The 18,259-nt window shown below is 45.6% G+C and overlaps 1 protein-coding gene across 5 annotated transcripts in view; it reads right to left on the bottom strand.

Annotated features, from left to right (window-relative positions):
- Tnr (tenascin R) overlaps positions 1-18,259 on the bottom strand; it is a 389,754-nt gene that overhangs the window by 16,896 nt on the left and 354,599 nt on the right. For 4 of the 5 annotated variants that reach the window (XM_047521321.1, XM_047521320.1, XM_047521319.1 and 1 more), the window contains 4 exons: positions 17,887-18,030; positions 16,900-17,030; positions 15,920-16,052; positions 578-729 (listed from right to left, as the gene is read on the bottom strand). In XM_047521321.1, coding sequence (XP_047377277.1) covers positions 578-729; positions 15,920-16,052; positions 16,900-17,030; positions 17,887-18,030 — 560 coding nt within the window. Of the gene's footprint in view, positions 1-577; positions 730-14,394; positions 15,784-15,919; positions 16,053-16,899; positions 17,031-17,886; positions 18,031-18,259 lie in introns of those variants that run through there. The other variant, XM_047521322.1, reaches the window with a different exon arrangement.

Below are 18,259 nucleotides of genomic sequence, written 5' to 3'. Positions count from 1 at the left end.
GTGGTGACATTATGTGGCGCTGCACCCCGAAAGCTGTGACAGCTCTAGGAGAGAACCAGCGTCCAGAGAAGGATGAGGACAGGGATGGCCCTTGCTGCTGGGGGTGGCTATCCAAGTTCTGCCCCTCAAATGCTCTCCCACGGGTGACCCTCCAAGAGAAGGAAGCTAACTGTCTGGCCAGTGAGACTTCTCTTCTGAGAGGGGCTCCTCCTCGCTGCCTCATTACAGCTGCAGCGCCCAGGAGGCAGGTTCTCCGGCTCTGGCCCTGAGCCCTCTCCCCGGCACCCTCCTGCATCCACTCTCCCTGCAGGAGGAGCAGGAGGGAAGGCAGTCATCTTGGCCCTTCCTCTACCAAGCCATGCAGCCTGGAGATGCTTATCCTCACCTCTGCCTGGCTAAATCTACCATGGCGCTACAGAAGGAGGGCTCTGGAGGCAAGGGAGGCCCAGAGAGGGACAGGGAGGTGCGGGTGAAAGGATGGACACAGGATGGTGATGCTCGGCCCACCGATGCTGAGCTGGTCAGATTGCGACACCAAGGACGTTTGCACACAAGGAGAGCAGCTGCATGTACTCACGATCCAGCCGCCCCCGTCGGTGCTCATGTCGCAGTACACCGGCAACTTCTGGCTTCGCTCCCCATTGAGGAAGATGGTGTAAACGCCACTGAGCGTGTCTCCGTTCATCAAATGCTGGGCACAGTCTTGAGGATGAGCGAATACTCGGCCCCCTGCACAATAAAAGGCAATTTCCAGAAAAGATCCTTTCTCCCACCCTGTACAAGAGCCCCTTGGATCCCAGAAGGCTTGAAAGGACCTCATGGTTGGTATTTTATCCAGAGCTGTAAGAAATCCTCAACGGATTCCAACTGTGTGGGCACGCGGCTCTGGGTCGTTTGCATTCCTCTTCTTCATCTGATACTGGATTCTTCAGACAAGAGATTTAAGGAATCTGAGGATGAAAGTGTTGGTTTCATAATCTGGCCTCTCTATACACCCAGCTGTTTGGTTGGAGGCAAATGGCCTGACTTCCTTGAGATCAAATTTTTCATCAGTAAAATGGGGGCAGTGAAGGCTTCCCCCTTGCAGAGTGGAGCTGTGTTAATGCGGTCTGTGATTGGTTACTTGGGAGAATATTGCAGATGCACGGGCCAATAAATCATGTAGGGTCCACCTTTTGAAAGGGCAGAAAGGATCTAAGCAAAGCGTCCCTCATTTTCGTAGCAGCCATTAAGGAATACCCAAACAAGCTCACATTAGCAAAAAGATGGATATCTATTCCTTGCACAAAATAATCTCCTGATTGTACTAAACAATCAAATGGCCATGTTTTACAGTTCAGTTTAAGTTTAAGGAGAGGGCAGGGAAAGTAAATTGCAGCTCATCTTTCAGCCAGAACAGCCCAATTTGTAGAACAATATCTAATTAGCTGAAAGAGAAGTTTAAATCATGTGTCTTGGAGAGTTTAGCTTTAGAACAAAATTTTAGTGCTTAGCTGGCAAGTCAAGAAGCTGAAAGCCCACTGGAGGAGCTTTCTGGGCTCACAGAGCAAGTTAAAGGCACAGCTTGCTGTGTGAGAAATGGTGGTTTGGGTGCTCTGTAAATACAGCGATCTTCTGGGCCAGTGAGGGGCTTCCTTGAACTGTAGCAGCCCTGGAGAGGCTGGGGCGGGCTTCAGGGGTCAGTTACTACAGTGCTCCCTAGTGGCAGAACTAGTACCATGCAGGTGTGACATCAGTCCACCTGGAAAGCCAGGTGGTGGGTCAGAGCAACAGACAGCGTTACACAGAAGGAAGGTGACACAGTAACCTCACCCAAACCCCCGTCATCTAAAGCCCCATATCAGATTATCAGGAAGATCATTAGGAAGGGTGCTGGAATTTGGTGGACGGCATCAAGGCCCCTTTGGAGATGCATTCACGCCTAGCACAAGGGCTGCCTGAGTTTACTGCCCACAGTGTGCTGTCACAGCACTGTGCAGGGCATCCCCCTGCCACCTTCGGGCGTGGCCATGCCAGGGAATAGCACTCTGTTTCTGGAGATTGTACATGTGCTGTTTTGCATGCATGGCCAGTTGTCTTCCAATTTCCATTTAGTTCTCGTGAGAACATTGAGAGGAAGGCAGAGGGGTAGAGGCGAGAGACTCACTTTACAGACAAGGAAAGTGCACTCAGAACAGTCACATGGCTTACTCAGGTCACTTGGACTCAAGTTTACAGACTTGTCCTGGGGTCTCCCAGGACAAGCACCCTTTAGATGCTACTGAAACAGGAAATAGGGGGAATGCTATAATTCACAGGAACTGAACATCTGTCCATGCAGCAAAGGATCCACAATCATACAAACCTCAAAGGCTGAAGTTACCCCAACAGATTGTATGCTCAAATTAAATCTTTACTCCTTGAAACCGATTTCCTTAATAGCTGTAGGAAACCTGTTAGCATCCATCTCCAGTGTGTCAGGATTCTGTGAAGTTCTCCATCCCACCCATTTCTCCAGGCTACAATTCCACTGGTGGGGACAGGTACAAGTGGTTGCTGTCCCCTCTCTCTCTTGCCTTGGGAGCACTGCTATTGCTTTCCAGGCTTCCAGGTTTGGTCTGGTCTCTGCAGCAACTGGCACGTCTGTCCTTCCCTCTCCCCTCATATCTCACTGACAGAATTTCTCATTTTAGAAAATCAACACGTGCTGTTCTTGGCCTTCAGTTTACACCTGCCTTATGCAATAATAGTCCCTTCCCAGGAAGGAAGGTTTCATCATGAAGGCAGCTCAGCTTCTTTCAGTTGCTTCTTCTTCTTCTTGTTCTTCTACTTCTTGTTCTTCTTCTTTTGATACTGTGGATTTAACCTGGGAGCACTTAACCACTGAGTCACATCCCCAGACCTTTTTATTTTTCATTTTATGACAGGGTCCCACTAAGTTGGTTAGGACCTTGCTAAATTGCTGAGGCTGGTTTTGAACTTGTGATCCTTCTGCTTCAGCCTCCCAAGTCACTGGGATTATAGGCATGTGCCATCGCGCCCATTTGGATTAGTTTTTTCCAAGTTCGAAACAGGAATAAAATCTCTTTCCCAGTAGGTGTATGCCCTAGGGAGCTGGTCCCAAGATAAAAGTGTCCAAGGGTTGCCAAAGATTGGATGGGATTAAGGGCTCCAGATTGTGGCCCTGGAGAGGAAGGACCGCCTGTGCCTTCTCTCTTCTGAGACCCTTGTGTTAAGTGGTCAGTGGGGGCACTCACCAAATACATGTGAGTCTGATGCTTAGCTACCGGGTGCACTGGCCTTATCCTTGACAAATTGTGAGGCCCTCTGGTTGTTTAGAGGTTTGATTTACTGTGGGTTAGTCTGCGGCAATAGTGGAACAAGCGTTTTGCTTTTACAAACTGTCAGGAGCAGCAACCTGGGTTTCCACACCTGGGAATTTGGGAAGACCCATGAAAGCTGACCGTGAAACCATCTCTCCAACCCTGCCCAGCCTTCCACGCTGCCCATGAGCTGCCTCGTGCTCACACAGTCCTTGATCAGATTGTCATTCCTTTTCACCAGATAAGAGACACTTCACTAGCAGTTTCTCAAATTGGGGACTTCATTAAAGTTCAGATTCTGTGTTCCGTCACAGACTTACTACACCAGCACGCTAAGGGTAGGTCCTGCATCAGAGCCTTTCCAAAGCTCCTGATGAGTCTGAAGAGAAGCGAGGTTTGAAATCCACTGTTAGTGTCGTACGTTTTCTTCTCAGAGGCCAAGAGGTGGGGTTGGAAAGCAGACAGAGCGCTGGTGACCTGCTCTTCCCGCCTGGATCTGTCTGTCCTGGTGGATAATGGAGTGCCTCCTCATTTTCTCTCACCCTTTCTTTCCCACTCTCGTACTCAGGAGGTAAATGGGCTGCTGGTCCCAAGATCTAGACTGGGTGTGGTGGCAAGGACAGGGGATGAGAGGTTCTGTTTAGTCTTATGTTTGAGCCTCCTGTCCCGGATCTTACCACTTCATCTGCTCAGGGGGCCACTGGACTTTGGGTTAGCTAATAATCGAGAACACAGTAACTCCCTTTCTGCTGATTCCATAGCATGTGCTGAGGCTTCATCCATCGTAGGAGACTGTCAGGGCCAATTTCCATCATTTCTAGCTCTCTGGATGCCACTCCATTGAACAACATCAGAAATTCACCTTTAACCCCCATGTATATTATCCTAGTAATTTTTCTAAAGGTAGAAATTTTAGTACTGAGAGTGGATCTGGGAGACTTTTCTTCCCTTTGGTCCAATAACTAGAGCCTGATCTGACAAAGAAATATTGTTTTTTTTAAATTTTTTGCACAGGCTGTGGTGATCACCAAGTTAAGAGGAAGCAGCACCAAATGGCGGGTGCACTGAAATGTCTCGTGGTTAAGTGTTTCTAGACGTAATTGTGAGATCAACAGGACCAGGGCACTCGCTGGAAGAATTGTTCAGATTTTGGTTTGTGTTGGGCAGCAGAGGCTGAATGCTGAGCGGAAAGCGGTCATCTACGTGACACTCGGTGCAATCAGGTGGCCCCGCCACCGAGTGGAAGAGGAGGCGCTCTCTGTCCCTGCCTTACTCCTTTTGTGTCCTTGGGTGCAGGCTTTAAGATGGTCAGATTGAACACCTGGGGACAGCACCGACCCAGTGCCCACTCTCCTGGCCTCCTCTTCAGGACTGAAATTGTGACATCAGCATCTTCCCCTAGAAGAGCCTCACCAGGTTTTCTCTGTCATAAAGTGTGTTGCTCCACAGAAGCTAAGTGACCTCTGTCGCCCAGCACTTTGATTTTTTTTTTTTTTTCTCTAGAAGTGAGTTTCTGGTTGGCTCTCACCTGGTCCCCCATGTTAAAATTAATGACCCACATTTGTCAAGTAGTTTCCTAGACTCTTGGGGGCAGTTGGAGCCCAAGGACAGGGCAAGGTTAACCAGGTCAGCCTGGGGGAACCGAATTCACTACCTTGGCCTCACAGCTTCTTCCAGCTCATACACTTACGTGTTTCTTCTCTTAAATAAGAAAATTCAACAAACACACAGGCAGTATCCCTTAGGTTGTACATACTGGGCTGAGATGGGAATATGAAGGGAAAAAGGCATAGTTCCACCTTTCAGGTCACTCACACTCTGGTGGGAGAAACAGACTAATATCTTGAGTCCCAGGCACTCTGGGACAGAGGTAAGCAAGAGGTGTAGTAGCAGAGCATCGTTGTGGGCGTGGCCTGCAGGCAGGGGCTACCAGAGGTGAGAAGCAGGGGTCTGGCAGGGGCGGGGCTTGCCGAGTGCTAATCAGAAAGGGTATCTGATGTGGAAGGTAGTCCTGCATTGGGGGAGGAGGGTGCTCCAGGCCTGTGTGAACGCACAGCCCATTGGGAAAACTGAAGATGCAGCAGGAGACCAGGCAAGAGCTGGGCTGTGTGGATGCAGAGTACCCCAGGGAAGGTCAGCAGGGACAAAGCGTGCCATTCATTCAAGGAGTCTCTGCAGTAGGTAACAGGATGAAGAGTGTCTGATGAACTTTAAGCTCGTTTTACAGAAAGAGCATTCTCAGTGCAGTGGGGAGAAGGACTTACACGGGGTGAGACTGGATAGAGGACTCCGTTCAGGAGGGAGAGGTGGGAACCCCGAGGGAGAGGTGGGAACCCCGGGTGAGAGGGGTCAAAGCTTTTAAGGAGGTAATGGGAGTAGCGAATCAACTGAGCAGTGGACAGCTTTGCTGTGTCCATCCTATGCTGAGCTGCTGAGTAAGGTCCAGAGCTCTGGAGATCCCCTGCCTCCTACCCTCCAGCAAGTGCCGTAGGACTTCAGAATCTTCTAGAGGTCCCCTGAATGCATCCTGACAGTGGAGGAACGTTCTGACATAACTTGTCTTTTTCTTCGGATTCACTTACATCGGAAGACCCAGTTTTGTGGCAGATTAGGTTGATCACAGATGGGCTTTGCAAACTTGGCTCTGCTCTGTGTATCCTGATTCCATATGGCCAGGAGAGGGTGGGGTCATGGTACTGCCTCTCTGATCTTCAGGTTTGGTACCTGTTTTCCTTCTTTAACCAGAGTGATCTTTTCACAAAGCCAATGTGATCTTATCTCATTCTCTCTCTCTGCAATGGCTTCTTCCTTCCAACTAGAATAAAGTACAAAACCCTTACCAGGGCCTAGAAGCCCTGCATGCTCAGACTGGTCTCCACCCTCTCTTGAGACTCTTCAGCCTCGCCAGTTTTCTCTTAATGAATTGAACATGCCAAAGGTATTCCTCCCTCAGGGTACAGTAACAACCTTCCACAGGCTTGGAATGCTGTTCCGTGTGATTCACGCGTATTTGTCAAATCCTGGCTCATGTGCTTCAGCTCAGAGAGATCCATTTTAGGAAAACCCTTGTTGATATCAGGGTCCGGAATTGGGAGAGGATGTGGTAAGTGGCAATCAGGAAAGGCTTCCTATTGTGGGAGTTGTCCTACAAGTTAGTTAGCTGTTCACATCTTTCCCTATTCCATTACTCTATTAAAAAATAATATCACTACTTGGATTTGCCTCATTTCCTTTTCTTTCATCTATTCCACACTGCCTTATCCCCTTGAATATGAGTTTCATGAGGACTGTCATGGAGTCATCTGCCTTATCTCGTTCAGCACTCTGTCCTCAGCACCCAGAGCAGTGTCTGACCCAAAGTAGGTTCTCAACCAACCTGTGTTAGATGTATAAATCCTTGTGAGGATTACATGTCTCCCTTATGGTCATGAAACGGGGACTTACAGTTAGATGTTCTGAAAACATTTGGGACAACATAATTTAAAACGGACAAGATCAAATCCTTGATGTATGAGGTCCTTCTCTAATATTCACATTGTTCTCTTACAACTATCAGAGATTGTATTTCTGTTCTACATGATTCACTGCCTCCCTAAAGGGGGATCATGCATCCCTTTCCTACTGACTAGTACAGACAACGCTATACAAATAAATTCGACAATCTAGATGAAATGGACCAATTTCTTAAAATTACCATCTCCCAAAGATCACTCAAGATGAAATGAAATAACCGGAAGAGGATGGTAACTCTTTTTAAAATTTGGATTTGTAGTTCAAGCCTCTATAAAAGTAAGCTCCAGGCCCAGATGTTTTCATTGGTGAATTCTACTGATAATTTAAAGAAGAAATATCACCAATTTTATGCAATCTTTTCCAGAAAATAGAAGAGGTTACATTTCCTAATTCATTCGGTCAGGCAGAGTTACCCTGAAAAAAACAAAACAAAACAAAAAAAAACAAAACAACCCCTCCACCAACCACACAGACTAAACAGTACCGGAAAAGAAAAAAAAAAAAGGAGGATGAGGACAAGTAGGAAGAAAGTTTTGCAGTTCTGTTCTTGCTTTCTCTTCCATATTGCCATATCGAAGTCATTACCTGTCCATTCACATGGATTTGTTCCTTCTCAACTCTACACATTGCCAGAAAATGGAGCTGATAACCCCAAAGAAACACGATTCCAAAGGACAGAGTATTCACTCACTGAAGAGTAGAATTGCCATGGAAGAAAGTCCACAAGCCACGTGATGTTGATCATCTGGTGCAGAGTTTTTAGAACAGAATTTTAATTAAGCCTGACAATTTAAGGACATGAATCTATATCATGTACAACCAGAGAAACGAAATGATGTATCCCATTTGTGTACAATGAATCAAAATGCAGTCTGTAAAAAATAAAATAAATAAATAATAATAAAAAAGAAAGACATTAATAATATAAGGACGAGCAGAAAAAAAACAACTTTAGCGGGAGCGTAAGGTGTGGACAATACAACAATAATTTAAAGTAAGAATATTGTAGGTAAGGTGAAAGTAGGCTTTAAATATAGCTAACTACAAAGAAATGAATTGGAAGATCCAATTGAAGAAGCGTGTGAGAAGATAAAGGAGGGAATAAAGAGAAAGAAAACATCAAAAGCAAAACCAAGTCAAGAGATTTGGAGGTTTGGAAGAGCGTTCATATGCTCTAACATCTAGGAAATAGGAGCCCTAAAAAGACAATAAAAGCAGAGGAAATGCCTAAATAACTAATGAAGATAAATGAGTCAGAAGTAAAGATAAAGCACCGTAGATTTTCAGGGCTCATAGAGTGTCAAATTGGAGATAAAATGATAAATGAATTCTAAGACATAGAATGAAGTGTCTGACTGTCAGAAAGAAAGAAAACTGTTCTAAAAGTTTCTAGAAGGAAAGAGCAGCTCTTCCGCAGAACAAAAATCTGATTGACATTAGGCTTCTCAAAGGCAACACTGCACCTGACAGGACAGTGGGAGAATATTTTAAAAATATGTTGGAAGCAAATATTTGTGCCTGATATTTCCATATCTGATCAACTTGTAATTCAGTCATGAAGGTCTGATTCCAAAACAACCTTCTTCAGAATGTGAGATTTCAGGAAATTTGCTTTACAAAACCAGCTACCGAAGACTTAGAGTAAGTGCACAAATTAGCAGTGACAAATTCTGGAGCTATGATAAGTGAAGGTGATTAACTACTTGGGGAAATGTCTTATTTTTCTCTCAAATAAAAGGTTTTAGTTGCCAGGCGCAGTGGCGTACACCTGAAATCCCAGAGGACCAGGAGTCTGAGGCAGGAACATCGCCAGTTCAAAGCCAGCCTTAGCAAGTTAGTGAGGCCCTAAGCAAGTTAGTGAGGCCCTAAGTAAGTTAGTGAGAACTTGTCTGAAAATAAAAAAAATAAAAAGGGCTGGGGATGTTGCTCAGTGGTTAAGTGCCCCTGGTTTCAATTCCTGGTACAAAAAAAGGTGGGGGGCTTTAACCAAAGACTAGAAAAAGAGGAAGACTATCCATAGCAACCCAGAGCCCAAACCCAAAATCTAGACAGGGTTTGTGAGGGTGGAGTCGAAGGGGTAGGAAGCTAGGAATCCAGAGGGATTTAAGAGTATGCTCAGGTGCTTGGATGTTTATAGAAGATACGCTCTAGTGATACATTAAAAAAACAAATAGTGATAAAGAAAAACATGAATGGGGTTGTTAGATCTATTATCTAATCCATCACTGGCAAGACTGATTAAGACATAGAGGAGATGAAAAATAAAAGAAAGAGGGACAGAGGGAGAGATGCAGTAAAGATTAAAATCATAAAGCCTTTTGAAGAATTTTGTCTACTGAATTCTAAAATCCAGATGAAATGAGTAAATTTCTAGAAACTTACAAAGGGTCAAAACTGGTGCGAGAATTCATGAATAAGATAATTTTTAACTTTTATTTATTTTATTTATCTATTTAGGTACCATAAATGGAACTTTATTTTTAATAAAGTTTATTTTTAATAAACAGGGTCTTGCTAAGTTGCTTAGGATGTTATTAAGTTGCTGAGGCTGGCTTTGAACTCCTGAACCGCCTGCATCAGCCTCTGGAGCCGGATGGGATTACATATGTGTGCCACCACAGATGGTTGGATAGATATTTAATTTTCAAAATGTGTGAGTGGGAAGTGGAAGTCAAATATTCTGTCCTAAACAACTTATTAAAAGAAGAGGGAGGAGGAAGAGGAGGAGGAGGAGGAGGAGGAGGAAGGGGAGGAGGAGGAAGAGGAAGAGGACCACAACGATGAGAGGAGAATGAAGAAATGGAAGAAGATTGAAAGCTACTCAGCTTTTTTATTGTATTTTTCAATGAAGTTAGAGAAACATGGATTTCAAAACCCAATAAGGAGGTATGCACAAGAAAAAAAGATACAAGCCAATTTTATTTATGATCATAGATGTAAAAGAAAGTCTAATATAATAGCTAGCTTAATCTAAGCATACAAGGAAAACTCATATTCAATCAATCTGAAAAAAACTACATGTATGATAGAGTTCTATTTAAAGAGAATTTTCACTGGTTGGAGATTCCTTACAGTTCTTTAGTACATGAGTAATAATTATATAAAGGTATAAATTCAAGAGCTATAAAATTTGTCATTTGATAAAGTTAATTACAAAGGCTTTTAACTTGGAATAGAATACAATTCTACACCATGACAAATGTTTTACACCTCAAATCTAAGCAAATAATGTTCTTGTTTATTTAATATTAGCTGAGTATAGATTTTCATTATTTTAGGAAAAAATAGCTTCTTTTCCATCTAAAAGAAGTTTAGAAAAGATTTAGCAAAGATTAGTCAGGATAAAGCTTTAATTGCATTCTCCTTAAGAAAGAAAATATGTCAAGGTTAAGTAATATACCATTGTTATTATTTAATGTAGTTTTGGAAGTCCTAGTTTATGTGATAAAGAAAGAAAAACAAATAAAAGATGAAAAGATTAGAAGTATAGAAATAAAACTGTCCTTATGTGTAGATGACACAAATATTGACCCCAAAATGTTAACAGAAACAATAGATAATTAGAAGTAACGAGAGTTCAGTGGTGTTGCTAGATACTAGATCAATATATAAAAATCAATATTTTTCCACATCAGCAATTACTAACTAGCAAATATTTTCTAAGAAATTAGATAAAGTCACAAATCAATACAAATTATAAAATGTTCAGAAATTAGCCAAGAACATAAAGAATGCAACATGGAAATTTTTTTGACTCTTAAAAACATATAAGGATGATTTGGGTAAGTGAAGATACATTATATGCATTTAGAGGGGATGACTTAGTATTATACTTGTCAGTCCTCTCCAAATTTTAATTTATAATCCATCACAATTCCAATCTAAACTCAAGTCGAAACTCCTTTTGAAGAACTTCATAAACTAAATTTGATAAACTAAGGTGATACCTATGGAAAAATAAACACTATCAAATAGCCAAGTCAACCTTGAAAAAGAAAATTGTGTAAACTTATTCCACCTTATATGAAGATACGAAGATAATAAGCTATAGACATAAAAAGATAATGGGGTCTTTGAAAAGGGACAGATAAACAGGCCATAAAATAAAATAGGGAATTCAGAGATCAGAGACAAATTTGTGTACATGTGGGAACTTAATACACAATAAAGAACCCAAATCAATTCATCCACAAGATGGGTTATTAGTATATCATGTTAGTAAAACTGGTTCTCTCTAGAAATAAAAATGAAATGATATCCCTACTTAATACTACATACAAAATAGACTAAATATAAAAAGATAAATCAGAAAGTGAATAGATTATATTGAAAAACTTCTTAAGACTTCCACAGCTGAAATCATAATCGCGAACACTATCAGAACCCTGATAGGAAAAATGCACAAACTAGATGATCGGGTAATTTACAGAAATAGGAAAATCAAAAGGCTAACAAGCATATGGAGAGCTGTTTAAATTCAAACTCATTATTATTTACAGAAATTAAAATAGAACAATGATATATCAATTATACCTATGAGACTGTCAAAAATGACACAGTGGGACCAGGTCAGGTCATGGAGAATGGTGTAGGCTACTGGGGAACAGGTGCCCCTACTGGCTCCTGGGAATGTAGCCAGAGAGCAATGCTTAGTTATGCAAACGCATTCCTTGACCCAGCAATTTCCCTTCTGAGGTCCTAACCCAAAGGCGTTGCCTCTGTGATCCATAAGCACTTACCACAGCAACACTCAGGGTGGTGGGAGGTTGAAGAAGGTTGGATGTACCTCTTTGGGAGAGGGGAGAGGTTGAATGTGATGGGTACTCAGCATTTCGCAGCAGCTGGAAGGGGAAACCTAACTCTGTATTTGTCTAACAACATAGAAGCCTCTAGAAAACAGTGCTGAGTCAACAATGTGAGACTAGGGACTGACTCGTGCAACCCAGGGCCATTTAAATGCATTTAAAATATTTAGACTCAAAACTGTTTTGCTGGTACAAGTTTCAAAAACACATGTGAACACATTAGGATGGTTAGATGTGAAAGGGGAGCTGATGGGGTAAAGGGAACAGCCAGTGAACCAGAGAGGGCCTTACTGAAGGCCAACCTCGGGGGCAGGCAACAAGCCAGGCAGTGCGGATGAGGCAAACCTCTGATCTGACATTCACTCATTTGGACGTGGTGTGGTTTGTGAACCTCCTTCTCCACAGCCAGTTCTTAAAGAAAGGAGAAGGGGGACCTGTCATTTTAGGGGTTTGCTTGTCTCAAAGAAGCAAGAACTCAAGCTGTTTTTAAGTAGTGCCACAGAGAGAACCTGCTAGCTCCTCCTTTGGTGAGAGGACAGGCGGGGTACCCAAGGCAGGCAGCGGGGAGACTGGTGGCAGGCGTTTCTGTCCAACTGAAATCTGTGCTAGGCATGTGGACTTCCACGACCCACCATCTATTGTTCCAGAGCGTACAATTTGGTAATCTTCATTAATTTTCTCAACCTCAAAAACCGAAGCGAGTGCTGGAGTAGACCTCTCTCCGGGTTTTCCAGCCCGTGGAGCAGCTCAGTGTGGAGCGGGGACAGCAGGACTGGAGCAAAGGTTAGGAGAGAAAACTTCTTACCCGTCTCTGGGTACCTCTGCAAATGATTGTCTTCGCTTAACCTCAAAGTCAAGGCAACCTATTTTACAGTGCTCACTGTCTCTGAGGATGAGCTTTAGTGAGAGGCTTGTTTGCTTTTTATAGTATTAAAAGAGACAATGAAACCTGCCTCTCAGAAGATCATTGCACCAAGTCCCTGTTGCTCCGCCGGGAATATTTGTTTCCTCATTTATATTCATGTCTCCAAAAGACAAGCAGACCTTGGATGAAATTTCAGGCGACAATAAATTATAAATAATGTATCCATACTTTTTTCTCTTCCATACTACTTGTATTTAATTCCCCCCAGAGTCCTGTGCAAACACCAGAGACAAGAGGACAGGAAGCTATTAACATGATGGAAAGAATGAAATGGGCTTACGTTATGTGGCATCAGCACAGCAAAGGAAAACATCTTGATCAAAGGAGCTGCTTGAGGTTTTGAAACCAGCTCTTCTCTTTTCTACTTTTATTTTTGCTTTGTGGGATATCAATTCTTTCCAGGTCATTGGGCAGGCATCTTTTGAATTGATCTTGGTCCATCCAGGACAAGGCGAAGCATTGTCAGTGGATGAAGGCCACTGTTCCATCAGAGAAGGCATAGAAACACCCAGAACGATGAACGGGGTCAGCCCACCCTCAGAATACCATGCAGTTACGAGGAGACTCTGGTACTAATGATGAAGTCAGAAAGCGTGTAACTGCTGAAAAGAAACCAGCCTCTAGATCCATCGCCCTGGTTTGCCTTCACGTAGGCGCCCATGTTCCAGACTTGCTGGGCAGGGGTAGTTCACACCTGTGAGGTCCAGGCTGGCAGGACTCCAATTTGCATGTAAGTGAAGATAATGTGCTTTTTGGTTTTGCTTCTTTCTCTTCTTGGAACCATACCCATCCTACTCTCAGGAAGCTGAGACCCTTGTATTCTCTTCCTCCTTAATAAAATTTACTCTTGGCAGGGGCAGAAAAAGGGAGCAGAAGGGACTGGCACAGGCAAAGAGCCTTCATTAATATTAACATGCAAATGACTATGTAGCCTAGTGTTATTTATTTAGGAAAATTTGCATTACGGCTGTAGACAGAGCCCAAAATTAGGTCTTGGGGCATTAGACTTTGCAGGCCAATGTGCCATCCCTGTGAAGGGCACTGATCTTCTCCTCATCCTTCAGCTTTGTTTCACCAGAGACCCCCTCTTTTGTACTTTGCTGCTGGGATTTAATTCAGTCAACATCGATTAGGTCTGTCATATGCTGGGCTTTATGAAGGTACTTTCTAATGCATTATTTCTGCCCAAGAATTTTCCATTCTGTAACCAGTTGTTTTAGTGGGTTCTGATAAATTTCCAAGACAAAGCCACAGGGTTTGGTACTCATCAGCCACCTACATTTGAATTTACCCTTTCTACTAAAACTGTAAAATCTTCCCAACTTGGATAACGCTTTTGCTACATACGATGGTGGTAGTGCTGGGTCCCCCAACTCCACATAAAGCAAGCAGCTCATTGCATAGGAAATTGGGCTCTGTAGTTTTCTTTCTGTGTTGATGTTGCTCATGCCCCAGGAGCCCAGTGTCAACTGGAGTCTTGCAAACATACATGTAGACACCCCCACCCCCACTCACACACACACCTAAGTACCTCTTTCCAGTCCCCTGCACTGTCCACCAAGTAAAGTCACTGCCCTGGCCCCTCTGCACATTTCCTTGTAAGCTGTGAACCCTTGGCTTATCTGATCCTACTGAGCCCCTAGCTGGATCTGGAACACCAACCCAAACTCCTGCACATGCCTCGGTCACTGCATCCGAGAGGTGTGCTTCTACGGCCCAGCTGGGTCTGCAGCAGGGCAGAGCTGCAGACACCACGGCAGCTCCAGGCATGGCGTCTGCTGCTCGCTGGAGCTGGCTGTGGCCTCCCGGGATAGGAATGAAAAGCTCATCCCACAATGAGCAAGCACTGAAACCCATGCATTTGGGGGCTGAGATGATTAGTTTAACCTCATAAATATGCAAATTGGGAGCTCCATTTAAGTGTCTGTCATCCGCGTTCTTTTTATGAGAAAGAAATTCTTAATTCAGTGGAAAACTCCATCCCACAGGTCTTTAAGTGGCAGCTTGAGGAAGGGAACCATGGAGGAGCCTTTAATTAACCTGTGAGTGTGCAGGGAGGGACTTAAACAAGAAGAGGGCAGCACCCTCGTTTCCAGCTAAGGCACCTTTGAAACGGCATAATTGATTTCAGTCCCTGAAAAGAGATCAAGTGTCATCTAAGTTCCACTTGGTAAAGACTCATCTTGGATTCATGTTTTGGTTGTATGACCACAGTTTATTTTTTAATTAAAATATTTGTTTTTCTGATTGATGTGCTCACTGAAGACACTTGGTGAAGTATTGAACGGTATGAAAAGGAAGGACAAAGAGGACTCGCTCCTGGCCTCGCTCCCACAGAGCCATGGGTGGACTTGGAGCATTTCATCAGGGTACTGCTTTGTCCTTTGGAAAGAGTATATTGAGGGGAAGGCACCAGAGTGGGGCTGGGGAAGTTCCTGTCCCCTCTCTGGGGATGGAGGGACAGGCTCTGGGGTGTGGGCAGGGATCCAGGCGCCCCAGTACTCTGGGAAAGCAGGCAGCCATGGGACTAGGGGTGAAAGGCCACCGAGGAGCACACCACAACCCCAGAAGGTGGGGCAGGGAGGGGATTCAGCCTGGTCTGCGCAGCCCACATTGCAAACTAGAGAGGCGTCGCGGGAGCTTACAGAAAGGACTATTTGTCACCCACCCAGACTGTATATCTATACCACACAGGTGGGTGTGAGGATTGATTGGCTCAGACATGCGATGCAGTAAGACAGGCAGATGGTGCTGAAGGGTAGCTAGTAGGCTGTTCCTCTTGTAGATACAAGTTCCTTCTGCTGACTGAAATGGGGCGGGCGGCAGGGACAGCCGGATGCAGAAGTAGAGGCTGCTCCGGGTTCTGACCCGGCCACTTACCTGCCACACAGGTCTTGCACTTCCAGGTACCGCCTTTCATTATGGCCCAGTGAGCACAGGGATAAGACCTTCCTTGCCAGCTGTTTTAAGGACTGAGCTGAAACCTTGTGGATGCAGAAGGGCTCTGCCAGGGGCAGGAGGCTGTCCATCTAAATCGACGGTTTAGCCCGGTACTGACCCCGGCTGAGTCTAAGAACAGCCCAGGGAGGAGGAGGGAGGAAAGCTGTCTGGAAAAACATGCAGATAATGGAACGAGAAGGAGCCTGACGTCTTCACAGGGTGCACTGGCTGGTCCGGGTGGACCAGGGACGTGGGTGTCCTGTGAGTGCCCTGGTGGCGGGCTGCTTCCTAGCAGGGCCTTGGGAAGGTGGGAGGAAGGAGGAGGCAGCTGAGTTTCTGCGCCAGGCTCCTCCCAGGGCAAGTCTCAGCAGAGGCTGCTGAGGAGCCAAAGTCACGCAGGGGAGACGTCATCAAAGTGGCCGTGACTCCCTCACCTGTGGTGAAGGCAGCCGAGGTGAGGCTGCTCCTCGAGGCATCCTGGGCCGCCTGCAGGAGCACTGTGTAGTCCGTGCTCTCCGACAGCCCCTCCAGCCGGATCCAGGTGTCCTCCGCATCCACAATCAGCTCCTGCTCGAAGCCAGAGGAAGGGAGTGGAAGGGAGGGACTGGCTTGCGACAGGGGAAGAGGGAAAGGGAAGTCCGAACCTACGGCCAGCTAGTCAGCACTGCAGCGGCCGCTGCTGCCCTCTCCATCCCACCAGAAGGAGAGAGCGAGCCGATAAGCAGAGAGGCCGGCTCCTACCTCAGTCACGCACACTGGGATAGATCTGGCTACCTGGATTATTGAACCCAGTGGCCCACAGACTGCAGAAGCGATAAGCAAACAGGATCCTAGGCCTCCCTGCTCCCATCAAATAGGCTAGTGCTGCTGCCGTCTATTCTGTGTATCTGTCTCCTGCATGACTGCGCTTTTAAAAATCCCACTGTGAACAAAAATTTGAAAAGCAGTGCTCTAGTGGATTGTTTCAACTGATGACATAAGACAGACATTCATCACCCTTTCACGGTGGGCTTTGTAGGTGTTGCCTTTGTAATGCTCACAAGGCACAAGAGCCCACTCCACTTGCCGTGTAAGCCAACCATTATTCTAAAGCCGAGAAGTTGGAAGTTTCCAAAGTTTGGGTCCTAATACAGAAAGCTCCACCGCACCCAGTGAGGTCGCAGGAGTGGATTCTTTAGAGAAGACTGGGAGGCTGGGAGAGCGTTCCTGGTGCTGCCTCAGCCCGTGTGCGAGGAGCAACCCAGCCAGGACCACGCCCAGGTCACCCTGCTGAGCGCTCTCTCAACAGCAGGCTGTGTCCCCCCGCACAGGAAACCTAGCCCCTTCCTGATAATTGCTTCCTTCTGTCCCTCTCATTCCACTGGTCAGCCTTGCAAAGGAGAAGCGCTCTTTCCCCTTTTCAGCAAATTCTTACCTTGCGGCTTCCATCGGCGGATCTGTACGTCAGGACATAATTCTCGATCTCCGCCCTGGGAGGCTGCCAGGAGATCAGCGCGCTCTGTCTGGTGACTTCACTGGCAGTCAGGTTTGCGGGAGGGTCCAGGACTGCAAAGAGGGAAAATGCCCGGGGCTGCCTGTCTCCCCAGCTCCTCCCTGCTTGATTTCAGGCACGAAGTCTCTTTGCCCACCTCTGTGGGTTGCTCCCATGCTGCCCTGAGTTCTGGCTTGGAGGAGAGCTTAAGGGCACTCGCAGGTCAGAAGATAATCGTTCATTCTCGTAGTGACTCCCTACTAGCTCACATAGGCCTCTGGGCCGGGAGTGACAGCTTCCCATCTGACCCCCTAAGCCTGGGACCATGATCCTGTTCAACTACCATGTGAGTTCATGTTGGAACTTACAATGTTCCCACCTTTTACCTTGGTCTACTGTTCTGGTCTTGGCCCTACTCAGCAACTCTCCCCATATATAGGTTTTTTGTTTTTGGTGGTGGTCCTGAGGATCGAACCCAGGGCCTCACATATGTTAGGTGAGCACTCTACCACTGAGCTACATCCCAGGACTTCTTAATTTTATTTTGAGACAGGATTTCACTAAGTTTCTGAGGTTGGCCTCAAACTTGTGATCCTTCTGCCTCAACCTCCCAGTAGCTGGGATTATAGGTGTGTCCCCACCACACTGGGCCCACGGCTCTTTAATATCTGTCACATGCATTTCCAGTACTGACTTCTCCTGGCTTAGTTCTACTGCTGCTACACGCACAGGGTAGGAGCAGGAAACCAGATGTGTGTGTTGGTGGAGAGATGCACTCACTCTCACTGTGTTGGGACCACACAACTTGGTCAAAATAACAGCTCAGAGCTGCACTGCCCAAAGTCTGCAGACTGTCACTGAGGCCACCATAAGGAAATGGCCATTGTCAGGATCCACAGAGTCCAGGCGTGGAGGTGACCATGTACTCACGGGTGGAGAAGTTGGTGCTGATGGTACCGCTGGTGAGAGGCCCACTGGTGGCGTACATGGTGACGGTATAGTGGGTGCTAGGAAGCAGGTCGATGAGCTGGAATTCCTCACTGACTCCATCAACCAAGATGGTCTCCCCAGCACCTGAAATCAGATGAATGTGGATGAGGACTAAGTAAGACTACTCAACTTACGAAAGAACTACCAAATCTAAACGCTTCACAAGAATTTAGTACTACAGAAGTTTCAAAAAACTCCTCTATAGGTTATCAAGCTTGGTGTCTTGTTCTTAAGAAGAATCCCCTCTCATAGCCTATTATATCCTGAGAAAAATATTCCTTCTAGGTCATGATTTCAAGATGGCTCCCAAGGC

Source organism: Sciurus carolinensis, chromosome 12 (assembly GCF_902686445.1).
Source record: "Sciurus carolinensis chromosome 12, mSciCar1.2, whole genome shotgun sequence".
In the NCBI taxonomy this organism is placed as follows: domain Eukaryota; kingdom Metazoa; phylum Chordata; class Mammalia; order Rodentia; family Sciuridae; genus Sciurus; species Sciurus carolinensis.
This window is presented reverse-complemented; position numbering and strand designations above follow the sequence as displayed.